Source organism: Eutrigla gurnardus (assembly GCF_963514095.1).
Source record: "Eutrigla gurnardus genome assembly, chromosome: 4".
Taxonomy (NCBI): Eukaryota; Metazoa; Chordata; class Actinopteri; order Perciformes; family Triglidae; genus Eutrigla; species Eutrigla gurnardus.
The window spans coordinates 29,507,843-29,522,206 of record NC_139918.1 but is presented as its reverse complement, the minus strand read 5'-3'; the positions used below and the strand labels follow the sequence as shown (position 1 = coordinate 29,522,206).

The following is a 14,364-nucleotide window of genomic DNA, read 5'->3' as shown; positions in this document are numbered from 1 at the left end:
CTCCCACTCACATTTCTTTTTTTGTGTGTTTATGCCTGATGAGAGGCTACCAAATAATACTGTTCTTCGAGTCTCGACTTCGTTTAAGAGCGTTTCGAGCTCAGACTCGGTGAAGTTGCGCTTCTTCCCTTTTTCATTTTGTAGATCTGATGGTGCAGAGAGGGGAATCCCCGGTGCAGGCCCTATTTAAATTCATTTGCATATTTAAATGGAGGCGTGGACAGGGAGGAGTTTAGCACTTCCACATGTGCGCTTAATTCCACGTTGATTGGGATGTACAAAGGAAAAGTGCTTGGATCCATGTGTACGCACACTTTGATACATCTGATTTTTTTTGTGCGTACGACCGTTTCTGGATTCTAGCGTACGCCATTTTTCAGTAGGAAATCCACGCAATTCTTAGTACATGAGGCCCCAGGTGACTGTCAAAGGTCACTCCCAGATTTCGTACAGTTGAACTGAGATTTGAAGACAAGGTGCCAAAGCCAGCTGTCACATCATCTCCAAACATAATACATTCAGTTTTATCATCATTTAAATGAAGAAAATTTTGGGCCAGCCACAGCTTAATATCAGCGATACAATCAGATATAGAACATTGTGCACTGTTACTGTTAGGCTTCACTGGCAGATAGATTTGTACGTCATCTGCATAACAGTGAAAGGAAAGGTTGTGTCTGGCTATAATTGACCCAAGTGGTAGCATGTACAATGAAAAGAGTATAGGGCCCAGAATAGATCCTTGTGGGACTCCACAGGAGAGAGGAGCACTGGAAGAGGACAGGTCACCAACCATTACGGAGAAGGTTCTACTGGATAAATAAGATGAAAACCACTTTAATACAGTGCCATGGATTCCAACATAATTGCTAAGACGTGAAAGGAGGACTGAATGGTCCACCGTGTCAAATGCTGCTGTGAGATCGAGCAGCACTAAGACAACAGGGCACTTAGCATCCACAGAGAGAGCAATGTCGTTGTGCACCTTTAACAGTGCAGATTCAGTGCTGTGACGAGACCTGAACCCAGATTGGAACTTCTCAAGGACAGAGTTGTCTTCAAGAAAGGACTGTAATTGTATAAAAACTACTTTCTCTAAAACCTTAGAAAGAAAGGGCAGATTGGAAACAGGTCTAAAGTTTGATGACACTGAGGGGTCAAGATTAGGCTTTTTAAGAAGGGGCCTGACCACAGCATGTTTAAAGGCAGCTGGGACAGTTCCTAATCTGAGGCAGGAGTTAATAAAAAACAGGAGACTGGGCCCAACAGTATTAAAAACCATTTTCAGCACTTTGGCCGGGACAATATCCAATGGGCAATTAGTAGGTTTCAAAGATTTCACTACATCACCAAGAGAAAGGAGGGAAACCAACTCAAATTGGTCCAACACAGCAGAATGAGCTGGGACAACAAGCAGATCCCTATTGATATTCATTATGACAATCTTACTGGTGTTTTTTCTGACAGAATTCACTTTGTCAACAAAATGTTGAAGACATTTTTCACAAGTGGCGAGTGAAATGTCAGTCACAGCAGAGGTGCATGGGTTAACAACAGAATTAATTGTATCAAATAGCACCTTGGGACAGTGACTGCTGGTAGAAATAATATTGGAGAGGTACTGAGATTTTGCTTTACGTACAGCACTCTGATAGTCAGTGAGGCAGTCCCTTGGTAGTGACTGAAACCGAGACAATAGATCAGTAATAAGAGAGGTGGATCATACATGATAGATAAAAAAATTTAAGTTTAGTGGTGCCCAAAGTGGTAAAACTTGTCTTTCCTGTGGATATCAGTGTCTCCTGAGGATGATAACAACTACAACTCTGTGTCTGTGATATAGCCCACTGAGGTCCTAAGCCAGGATACAAACCATCTGTGATCATACCTTCTCTCCCTGGACACCTGGTAGACCTGGACTCCCATCTTTTCCTGTCGAACCCTGGACACACAAGCGCAGACAAACAGGAGTAGAGGTACAAACAAAACAGCGATAAGTCACAGAAAACATGCTCATAGAGAAGAAGAGCGATTTTGACCCTTTAGCCATTCCAAAAGGTCTCTCAGTCTAAAGGAATACCGGATCATTCGTTTCCTTAAATGATGAGATCATCCATGCCAGCATCTGCCTGAGTCACCACAAGATTGTTAGCATCAGTCAATTAAGACCAACTCTACCATCATATATTTTCATTTTATTTCACCAAACGGTTTCATTCGGCTACAATGAAGCATGAAGCAGCAAAGCAACAATAAGAGGCGAGGATGATGTGGTTATCTGTTTTCTCATCACTTAACAGGAATTTTTTTTTTTAAATGTCTGTGTATTCCTTCCACTAAGCAGCATCAGACCAAAGTACAACAATGTTTCTGTACACACTGACAACACAGTGTACCAGAAGACCTTTTCAGGAAAACACTAAATTCCAAGGTACACTGACTTATTGTCTGCTGACGCGTGGCTCAGATGAATACACGGCTACACTTGTACGCAACTACTGGCTGGGCTGATGATGGCGATATATCTGCATATTGATCCTTTAAGCTTTTTAGTCAAAAGCAGGATTTCTTGATCACAACCTGCCGTTAACTTCTATGTTCATAGTCATGCAGATTAATGCATTCACGCAGAATCAGGCAAATGGACTGCACAGGACCAACTAACAGTCTGACTGGATGGCATTATGGCAAAAAAAAACATGCATGAAAATGTACGTTGCTATGCTGATGGAATAATATATATTTAACCGGAAAACAAAGCCTTTTCTAGGATAATGAATCATTTTAAAGTATACTATATATATGTTGATGACAAATGTACTGACTCAGTTTACGTGTTGATTCAAATCAGTGTACCTTGGCACTTTGCATTGACTGAGAACAGCCGGTATACAGCAATATGCAAAAAGAGACAAACAGATAAGTAAAAAGGCAGATTTGTTCCTTTACCATGTTGTATGAAAAAAAAGCTCAACGGCAGCTCAAGCTGAGGATATGAAGCAAGTTTGAGTTCACTTTGTTTCAGTTCGTTCACCGTTAAATGTGAAACTCGATGCTGAAATGTTTCATTTGGGAATGAAAACATATGAACTGAAAGTAAATGAACCAAAGCTAATTCTTGATAAGAGTAGGCTGCCGGGGGATTATCAAGAGGCAAAGTAAGCAGAGATACAAGCACATATTAACATACACAGACCACTTCGGCCAGCTGCGGTCGCCAGCAAGCAATTAAGACAACATGGTTGGAGATAATGTACAGTCATCATCCTGAGTATTGGGGGAAGTGACCTTAAGTCAATTTTTGTCATGTCATTGTTTTAACAAGATAAAAGCACAATCGATATAAATAAGGCACAACGATTGTCTCAGATAAGCATTAATAATATTTCATCCTCAATAATCAGGTATTTGACTGTAATTCTGCCTTTTATTGCAAACCAGGAAACTATACCTCTCCTGAACCCCAAGCAGACCCAAAGTCAAGCCCAGAACCAGAGGCAAAGCTGGATTCAGGGCTGAACCCAGAACTGAAACCAGAGCCGAGGTCAGAGGACAACTCTGAGCTCAAACCTGAACCATCAGGCCCAGAGCCACTAAACCAATCCTCAAACATCTGAAACAGAGTGCAGAGGAGGAGGAGGTGGGAGGAGGAGGAGGAGGAGGAGGTGGAGGTGGAGGAGGAGCAGAAGGTAGATAAGAAGAATAAAGATTGGTGAGGTGATGAAAGGAGAAGAAATGGAGGTTGAGTACAGAGAGGGGAACAGAAGGTGGAGGGAGGATAAAAGACAGACAATCATTGGCTATGACGCACACAAACATCAATCACTATATCACGATTTAACAAGAAACAAACTGGAGGTGAATTTGAAATGGAAGAGAAGTTGAAGAAGAAGAGAGACAGACAATATACAACGATAGTACGGACAGAAACACAGCAATACTCAACAAAAACATAGAGGTCAAGGAAAAGTATTCACATAAATAAAGTAATTGAAAATACAGCAAATATTGCAAAGCATGCAACATATTTTACAATACAGCTTTAGTTTATGCTTCAGCGTCTCCAGTCTATATTTGTATTATAATCATAACACTATACTCATGTTCCGCAGAAGTCTTCTCCTCTGATAAGATCCGAGTCATTTGGCACTATTACATTTGGGAAAATTAGAATGATTTGTCCTAGTGAGGTAACTGTCTCTGTGGTTATTATTTTTAAGTGAATAGTGATAGACGCTCAAAACCAGTCAATATTCAACCAGACTCCTTTTGCATCCAGAAGAGTCGCCCCCTGATGGCCAGCAGAGAGAATGCAAGTTTAAGGCACATCAGCATCTTTTTATCTGGGTTACTTACTGGTACTCCAGGCTTGCCTGAGAGTCCGTCTCTGCCGGGGATACCAGGGGGTCCAGGATGCCCTGGAAAGACGCCTTCAGTTGTGTCAGATGATGAGAAGGGTCCAGGGGGACCAGGAGGTCCTGGGGGCCCCGGTGGACCAGGGTGACCCTGGTGGAAAGAACATGTTTTTATAATTATCACAAATCAAACTATGAGACTATTCCATCTATATCTGCTGCCTTTTTCTTACCCTGATGAGTTCAGTGTCACTGTCCTGGTCTTCAAACCCAGAACCCAGGGCATCTGCTCCATACTATACCACAGAAACACACAGTCTGAAACATGCACTGAGATGCTACAAACATCTTGTCCTTCACTCAGGTTGCCAACTAGGTCTGACCACTCATCTACATTTACAACATGCTAAAACCATGAACTGTGATACTCACAGGTACACTGCGTGATTTGGGGGGTCCTGGAGGCCCAGGGAGACCGGGAGGACCTGGAAGCCCAACTCCTATGTCTCCCTGTAGAGAAGGAATGAAGAAAAGGGGGGAAAGGAGGGAAATATATATCCTTTACAGCACATTTGGTGACAACAAAGAGTCTACCATTTGAAATAAGTTTAGTTTATAAGTGAATCTCAACTGTGCTTCAGCTGTACCTTCTCTCCTTTAGCTCCAGCTTCTCCATTCAACCCTGGAAATCCCTGAGATCCTTTCTGACCCTGAATGTAAAAACACAGTTAATACATGTAATATAAAGCATAGCAAAAAACGGTAGAGATACATAACTTACTGGATCTCCTTGTTGACCTTTGCTTCCCTGTGAAGCGAGAGAGAGGGATTTCAAAGGTTTATAAAACGATGACAAAAACACACAAAAGCTATCTATCTGGTTTGAACACACACCCGCTGTCCATCTTTCCCTGCTAGTCCAGGGGATCCAGTGGCTCCTGGTGGTCCTTGTGTCCCTCTTGGTCCAGGCTGAGTCTGCCCAGGTAGAGGGCCGGATCCTGGGCGACCAGGTGGGCCAGCTGGGCCTCTGGGTCCACGATCTCCACGCTCTCCTTTCAACCCATGTCTGATACGACCCTGGAAATTCAAATTCAAATATTATTTGCATGTGAAGAGAACACCGGCTGTAATACAAATAAATAAATAAAAGATGCTGTCGTGCAGAATAACATTTCATAACGTTCTGACAAGTCAGTCTGAAGAAAAAAAACCTGTGGGCAAAGCTGCTTGGGCCCATCTGCCGCTGCACTACAGAGAGTATTCTTACATACTGCATCACTGTATGGTATGTAAAGTGTACAGCAGCAGACAGGAGAGCTCTGCAGAAGCTCACAAACAATACACAGAAAATAACGGTTCCTCTTCCATCACTGGAGGACATCTTCAGGACTCGCTGCCTCTGGAGAACAGCATCCTGAAAGATGCAGCCTACTTTTTATCACCATCTCTTCTCTCTGCTGCCATCTAGTGGTGCTACAGAGTGCTAAAGGCCAGCACTTCCACACTAAAGAACAGTTTTTATCAACTAGCCGTCGTTGAACTGAACTCCACCATGAAATGTCCAACACCCGATTACTTGAACGGGAAGGACTTTTTACAGTGCAACCCTGTTTTAAGCATACCTCCCAAGCTACTGTACTACATTTTTACTACACACTTATTTTATCATCTTTGTCTATTATGTTTGTGTATGAGTGAATGTGTTGGTGGTCTCTGTACAATGTAAGAACGTGAAACAGCGGTGAGAAAGTCTGTGAACTCACATCTCCTGGTCTCTCCCCCGGCTCCTCGGTCCGATGTGTCCCTGTGCACAGCAGGTGACATCATCAACAGCTTTGCCCAATCAGATTCTTACTAGTTATCACTGGCCATACTGTAACTACTACTTCATTCTGAGGAATATTGCTTTGGTGACATCACAGGGCAAAGAAAAAGTTGATATAATACTTTTGTGTTGCTGTTTCCATTATATTCCCCCTCATTATCTCGGTCTACTAAATGATATTAAAAGACATCGAGGTTCATTCTGACCTGTTATCAGCATTTCTTCATTGGCCTCTGTTGGGGTCTTGTGACCGGAGTACTCATCAAGCTCCACCTCCGGAGCCTCAGTGGGCGGAGCTCTTACTGGAACGCTGTCCTCCTTCTCAGAGAAAACAGGTCAAATGATTAAAACGGTTCCTTCTTCTCACACTCTCACAATAAGACTGTAGCCATGTTTCCATCCAAAGTGATTCGAATTACTGGGAAATGCGCATTAAAAGAAATTCGAATCATGTGTGTTTCCATCAAAAGAACGGACTTTGGTGAAAACTACAAATTCGCGCGAGTTTTCTAAGTCACGCGAGATTTTCCGCGGGTTGGCATGGCAACCAGCCTGTAAACATTCCGTCGTCTTCCTGCCGGTGACACCGGCTGGACCGGCCGGTGCTTGGGTGAGGTGCATGGGCTTTTCACACAGCCTTGTGGGCACAAGTGGCCCGAGTTCGGCCGTGTTCAGCTGTCTGTCTCCCGGCTGGTTTGCGTGCTGCGCGTCTTGGCGTTTCGCGTTCGACGGAGAGTCCGCCTGTGTGGACTCGCGTGGGGCTGGGCGGGCCGGTGTTTGACCGATGTCCGAGGGCTTTTCAGCAAGCTCTGACGGTGAGAGTCCCGACAGTTCGGCGTGGTTGAGGTCTCTATTTAAATGTCAAACACCGGAAGCAGTCGGGGTGAAAGTGCGCTACGTCACACTTGATTCGCATACAGCTGTTTCCATCCCATTCGAATCAACCAAAACCCGGCCATAGCGAGCGTATTTCATTTTGTGCGAATCAGGGGATTTTAATGCGAATCACGGCGTTTCCATCATCATTTTCCGATGCGATACATCTAGATGCGCATCTAAACAGCTGATGGAAACGCACCTAGTGTTGCATCACATAGTTAAAGAGCACAAACTGTTCAAGTGAAACTGAAAATACAAAATTAATTTAGCTATTTGTAGCCAAAGTGGCCGATGAACATCTCCGGACCAGACAAGAAAGCATCTACCAAGACTTTCATATCTGGCAACAGTTATTCAGCGTCTGAAGGGCAGTTTTCCTTTGAAGCTTCAAAGTCAATGTTGATTATGGGATGTTTGGGGTTGGTAGCAGAACAGAGGGATAACCACACACACGGAGGAGTGCTGTTTTAGGGTCCTGATGATAAGGGGGTTGTGCATCGTACACACACACACACACACACACACACACACACACACACACACACACACACACACACACACACTCACATACACACACACACACACACACACACACACACACACACACACACACACACACACACACACACACACACACACACAGTGTGTCTAGTACGTTTCCATTTGACCAACCCATGAAAACACCTGTAAACACCTTCATCCAGCCAGCCTACCTGTGCGATGCCACGGTTTCTCTCATGTGTGCTCTTCATCATTTCCTCCGCTGTCTCTCTGTCGTCCAGAGCATCATCTCCACTGGGGTATCCGGAGGCCTTTAATAAACATTGTGTTATGTGTTGGTTTGGGAGAACATATTATATATATATATATATATATATATATATATATATATACATATATACCAGCCAATCATGATGCTGTGTCCCACATTTTGCCAGTTGTAGATATTGTTGTTTACGTCATATAGAGGGTTCAGTATTAAATCGACTGTTTTGCAACTATTTAAAAGTTCCTCATCGTAACTTTGATTATATGTATAAAATACTTATTGTGGCACTTAGAAAGGCCAGGAAAAGGCATAACGTTAACTCATTTGATTCAGTTAGGTAAGAGGACCAATCAACAGTAACTAGGTTTTTTATGTCCAGTGAAGTCCTTTGACCACTAGGGGGTACTGTTGATTCATGTGTATGGTATTTGTACAGAACTATAACCAGAAGAAACTCACATTTTTGAGCAACTATTGAGTGTGTGTGTGTGTGTGTGTGTGTGTGTGTGTGTGTGTGTGTGTGTGTGTGTGTGTGTGTGTGTGTGTGTGTGTGTGAGTGTGTGTGTGTGTGTGTGTGTGTGTGTGTTTCTCACATAAGGGTCATCGTCTTCACACTGTTCCTCGGCTGCTCTGGGATCACCTTTTATCACCAGCTGCTGAATGGATCCCTGGAGAAAAGGAAAAGATAAGCAAACACTTTGATCATTTGGTCATCGGAACACATTAACAGGTGTAATAACTCAATTAACACAACAGGAAACAGTTGGGTTAAAGCAGCCCAAAAATAAGAGCGGCAATACAATTTAATAGACTTTTTATTTCAAAATGTTGATCATCATTACATCATTACAAACATTACTGATGTACGGGAATAGGAAGAGAGAAGTCACTTACATTGACGACACTCACACACAAGTACATGCTGATCACATGCTCTCCTTTGAAGCTCAATACAACAAACCAAGGACACACACACACACACACACACACACACACACACACACACACACACACACACACACACACACACACACACACACACACACACACACACAAAGCGACCCAGATATTTCAGACTGGTTATGACTGCTGCTGAGCACACACACATATTCTGTCGTCATGCTTCAGATAACCCGTTCACAAAGTCGGGCTACACTGAACAAAGCAGAATAAAGTCGGGACGTCCTCTCACCACGGCAACAAGTGGCTTTTGTGAGCGCCAATGATTTGAAAACGGACCAACAGCGAGTCCAGAGTCGTAGTAGGTGAGCCTCTGAATCTTTAATCTCTACACCATCATCCTTGACATGGCAGCAGACTCAAAGGCCCGAGTTAAGCCCTTGATCTGACCACAACTAAGCCTTGTTGATGTCTCCGACTTCCTCATCTGCCATCGACTAACTCCCCCGTGCTCTCCTCCCATCCACATCTCACCCCACTCCTTTCCTTCTTCACCATCTCCCCTCTTTCTTCCTTCCTTCGCTCTCTTATCTTCATAGTTGTGTCCGGTATACATACAACAGAGCCAAGCACAGGAAGTAGTACCAGAGGTGGTCATGACATTTTGACCCTTTTCTGGTGTGACAGTGCTTAGTAAGCATGTTCTCGGTTCAGAGGCATCATCATGGTTTTAGAGTGGAAATTACTCTGCAGGTGATTGGTTCCAGTTCTAAATCATTTGTAACAATGAGGGGCTGCCTTTAAGAAAGTCAGGTGACGTAGTATGAAGAGCAACAAAAATCATGTAGGGAGGAGCTTGCGGGCGATGAATGGGTCAACAAACACACGACATTTACCCAGGACACCAATGTTTGTGTCCTGTGTGAAAGCAAAAGTCAATGTTGGCTTATTTTAACATACTCTTACATAACTCACGTAGTTAAATTAACGGCAAGTACTTATTTTAACCCAAAGCACAATCTTTTTCTAAACCCAACCAAGACGTTTTGTTGCCTAAATGGGTTCATGAACATTCGTAGGAGACTTTTTCTAAGATATACAAACCGCTGAATGCCTTACATTTTTGATGTAGGCCTATGATTAATTTCTGTACATTTACGGTGCTAATCAGACGTTTCAGAACCTAAAAGGACATAAATTAAAAATGGGTGATAGTGAACGTTATCATGCAGCTTTTTATTTCCTCGTATTTTTCATTGTAAATGCTGGAAGCATTCACAACATATGTATACAGTATATCCTTTTTGTTATTGTGTTTGCCTGTTGGATAAAAAAGACACTCAAAGAAAACACATTTCGGGTATGTTATCCAAAATATTTTTTCAGTACACTGAATGCTTTCAGAGTGCAGACAACATTTCAGGTCTTTTACATGGAAATGAGAGGCCAGAAGCAGCCAGTCTGACTCCTTCTTTTTGCCCGTTCAACAGTGAAAAACTCCTTGTCCTCTGAAAAGACAGACAGCCACATACATGTAGAGGATCTCTTCACTCACCACAAACTTGTCAAGCCCCGTGCTTCCAGCGTTAGCTACGAAAACGCCCGAATTGTGCGAGAAGTTGAGTCTTTCTGGCCTGCGATGGAAAGTAATCCTCTCGGCTTCTCCACAGTCCATGTAGAGACGCACCTCGTCGTGCTCCACCACCACCTGATAGATACATCAAACACACATTTCTATTGTGTCGTCATGGAATTTCTCTTTTTTTTCATCCTATTTGATTCCTGAAAAGCTGATTGGTGAAGATGCAAGGACTTAAGTTGATTTGGTGCCTTTGTGTGGATTCATTATCAACAAAGGCTTCTACATTGAGAGAAATTCTTATTTATATGTCAGTCTAACAGATAGAATCCAACAGACAATCAAAGCCCATAAAAATGAGAAAATACAATGCAAAGAATACACATTTTACTGTTTTGTAGCTGAGGTGGAGCATCAACATCTTTAATAAAAAGATCTTAATCAGTCGAATGCATCTTTCAGATCCTATAATTTGTCGACACATACAGCGTATGATGCTCACCGTGAATCGTGTCCACTGGTCCGTCATGTCTGGGACACTAAAGGAAGCAGCTTTGTGGCTGTGGGAAGCCTGCTGTCTGTCAGTGTAATACAGCAAGATGCTCTGGAGGCCCCCACGCACCGGAGTGAGGGCCAAACCCAGCTCCACCACCTTCTGACGGGTATCTGTGATGGCAAATAGCACGCCTCCTCTCTGACTGGATGGACGCACCTGGAGTTAAAGCAGAAGACATCAGAGGTCACTGAAGTTTATTGCTTTGGTAGCCTGCTGCCAATATACGAGTACTCGCAATACTGAAAACCACAGAACTTCCAGTACACGTGGAATGGGTATTATAGAGTTAATTTATACTTTTTTGATCATGCAAGTTAAGGAAAGAATAAAATAAATAAACCTAGAATGGAGAATTAAAATTAAAATTCATCTCAGTGGTGACGTAACCTGACATTAACTGACCATGAAGATTGTTCTGAAGCATAGAATAAAGATCATGCACTGGTTGTGTCACAATTCAGTGGTTGCATCCTTCGGAGGACGCAGCCGTCACGGTCCTTCGGAAGCAGCAGAGGCCGAGCTCAGCGGCCTCCGATGGGACTTCCTGTTTGCGTCACCTCTGCCGCTCCCACCGCCAAGCTAGTGATGATATATTTCAGGCAAGTGTGTATTTCTGGCCAATTTCCTGCTGCTGATCCACTCGCAGTTGCCATGTTGATTCAAATCCAATCGTCACTGGAGTGCAACGAGACTTGGGAGAAGTTGGGCCATGAAGGATCCATCACTTGGATCCTCAGAATCCGTAAAAAGAAGGCCACATTTCGACGCTTCATTTGAAGGAGTCTTTGAAATGGGGCAGCCTTGTTGCAGCGGCCCGCTGTGATGCATTCAGTCTTCAAATGCAGCCTCCGAAGGATGCGACCGCTCGATTGGGACAATGCTTGTGCATGTATTTTACAGTATGAGAGTGTGAGGAAAAATAGTCCTGTGTCGTAAAGTATTATACAGTATAATATATACAGTATAATAGTATATATTATACTCTTGATCACTGCATTTAAAGACATGGTGACCCTTTTAAAACAATGACGTAATAGACAGTGTTTAAAAGGTTAAAGGGTTCAACTCCCTGGCGTTACCGTGACAATGATGGCAAAGTCCCTGTAGAATGACCCTGGCACGAAGGTCTTGGTGAGCCGACCGATGTTGGCATCGGGCCCGAAGTTGTAAGCTGGAAAGCCCTCGTAGCCGGGACTGAAGGAGACGGACGGAGGGAGGGGGACGCCAATTAACTCCGTCAGGTCCAGATGACCTCCTGAGCCTCGCTCTGATGGAGACAGAGACGGTGTGAAAAAATGGGGAAATGGAAACAATGACAGAGAATCAGGTGGACTCTTGCTTTCTTGGACTAAACCTAACGGAACCTTACTACCACACCAGTGCACAACAACCCCAGTTCAGACTGGCTTCCCGTGTCTGCTACCTGTGTGCTGCCGATTCATACAACACATTGGAGTTTAAGAAGAGAGGTGCCACAAATCCTCTCTGACGTGGCTCTAATTTGACTTGATTTGATCCAGACTCTGCCCACGCCTCGCTGCTCTGCCTCGCATGGACATAATCCTCCGAAACAGAAATGCACACACAATGGCTGGCAATTAAGAGTATTTAGTGTGTATGTGAAGAGATGGCTTCACATTCCCCTGATTCCCGCCACTGAGGAGTCCGTCTCCCGTGGCGACCAACGCTCACCTCAGCATTCCAGCTAGGATCACCCCCGCTACCTATATCTCTGCTATGCACACATACACACACACACAAAGGCATTTGTATACATTGCGCACAAACACCAAACACCCGCATGAACACACGCAAACCAGACCCAGACCAGAGCAGATGGGCAACATTTGGGGGTCTCTGAATCATCAGGTTGACCAGCTGGAAACATACCTGATCAAAGGGTTTTAAGGATTGTTTGGGTGTGCACCACTAACACCCCACCAAGTCAAGCTCTGCACAGTTTTTTTTGTTGAAAAGTGCACACTGTTTAATATACTATAAAAATGACAATATTAATTACACACAGCACTGCAAATATATACAAATAAATAAACCACAAATTAGTAAAACCGAGACATCAACAGGGCAATAACAAAACCACCGTCATCTCTCAAACAACCACCGCACTGCCGTCCTCCTCTATATCTCACATCTACTAAAAACAACTACGGATCAATAACAGCCTCCCTGATCATGATTAGCATGAGCCCATTTAGCTACCTGCCAAGGGGTGGGCGGGGCCTTGAATATATTCAATGTATCACGGTATAAGGTACATGAGATGTATTAAGTGACAATATTGCGAATACAAAAATAGTCACGTATCATTTTGTTACGCTGCCGGTGTAAGACTTGATTTGGCATTACGGCTTTAGGCTGGCTTTACACGGTCAAACTTTCAGGGACGTTTAGTTGCTTGTTTCTAAGTTTCTAACTTTGTGCAACGCACTTGAACCCTTTGTGAAACTCCGCCAACAGCTGTTAAACTGTTATCTAGCTAGCAAGCTAACTAGTCAACTGTTAAACTAGCTCACAACTGCTAACAAGTCAACTTTTGCTAGCACTAGTTAGCTAGTTCCACTGTTAGCTAAGGCCACGTTCACACTGTGCATGTCCGTTGACGGATCTCATGACTTTGCATGGGTTTGCATCACATTATGCAGAAATAAATTGTGGGTCCGCTCTGTGGCATCGCTTGCGTGAAAGAAAAAAAAAAAACAAATTGAGAAAAATTCAACTTTTCAAGCGCCAACGCCCGGATCCGTCAGCCAATCAGATCGCGTCATACAAATATATGCAAAAGAACTACTCTGACGCTGTTTTGGTGTGACGGTTGTGGTTGGGAACAGGGCGATTCTTTACGATCAGTTCCTGTAAATATACAGAGATCAATTTTTATCGGATTGGCTGACGGATCTGTAGGCGCCCAAAAAGTTGAATTTTTCTCAACATCTCCGACACGAGCAATGCAAGCGATGCAACGGAGCTGACCCACAATTAATTTGACGCAAGCCCATGCAAAGTCAATGAGGTCCGTCAATGTTCATGTGTAGTGTGAACGCGACCTAACAACCAGTCAGGGATCGTGGAGTAATGAGCTACATCCATAAAACGGAGCTGGATCAATGGAATGGATTGTTTACGTCTCACTTCCAACCACTAGATGGTGCTGTAGTGCTTCTAATTATTTTAATTCTGTTTTACTGGTGTGGATGTATGCAGCAAAGGGTTAAATTATGCATTTACAAAGCGCTTAAAATGGTAGATAAGTACAATGCTTGAGGAAAAGTTACTTTTCTCACACACACACACACACACACACACACACACACACACACACACACACACACACACACACACACACACACACACACATGCATGCATATGAGTCGCCAATGAAATCCCATTCTTATGACATCATGTGATATGGATTTAAGAGCAGATACTTTGACTATTTAAAAAATATTTCACAAAAATGTCTCATTCCAACACGTATTTCTG

General features: G+C 43.4%; 1 protein-coding gene across 4 annotated transcripts in view; it reads right to left on the bottom strand.

The window, feature by feature from the left end:
* The window catches only part of col15a1b (collagen, type XV, alpha 1b), a 46,719-nt gene that overhangs the window by 16,588 nt on the left and 15,767 nt on the right, over positions 1 to 14,364 (bottom strand). For 3 of the 4 annotated variants that reach the window (XM_084007670.1, XM_084007672.1, XM_084007671.1), the window contains exons 3-17: positions 11,943 to 12,130; positions 10,810 to 11,019; positions 10,284 to 10,436; positions 8,422 to 8,496; positions 7,773 to 7,871; positions 6,387 to 6,498; positions 6,119 to 6,159; positions 5,250 to 5,432; positions 5,137 to 5,163; positions 5,003 to 5,065; positions 4,788 to 4,865; positions 4,589 to 4,651; positions 4,357 to 4,506; positions 3,452 to 3,613; positions 1,889 to 1,942 (exon numbers count right to left, since the gene is read on the bottom strand). In XM_084007670.1, coding sequence (XP_083863796.1) covers positions 1,889 to 1,942; positions 3,452 to 3,613; positions 4,357 to 4,506; positions 4,589 to 4,651; positions 4,788 to 4,865; positions 5,003 to 5,065; positions 5,137 to 5,163; positions 5,250 to 5,432; positions 6,119 to 6,159; positions 6,387 to 6,498; positions 7,773 to 7,871; positions 8,422 to 8,496; positions 10,284 to 10,436; positions 10,810 to 11,019; positions 11,943 to 12,130 — 1,658 coding nt within the window. The remainder of the gene's footprint in view (positions 1 to 1,888; positions 1,943 to 3,451; positions 3,614 to 4,356; positions 4,507 to 4,588; positions 4,652 to 4,787; positions 4,866 to 5,002; positions 5,066 to 5,136; positions 5,164 to 5,249; positions 5,433 to 6,118; positions 6,160 to 6,386; positions 6,499 to 7,772; positions 7,872 to 8,421; positions 8,497 to 10,283; positions 10,437 to 10,809; positions 11,020 to 11,942; positions 12,131 to 14,364) is intronic. The other variant, XM_084007673.1, reaches the window with a different exon arrangement.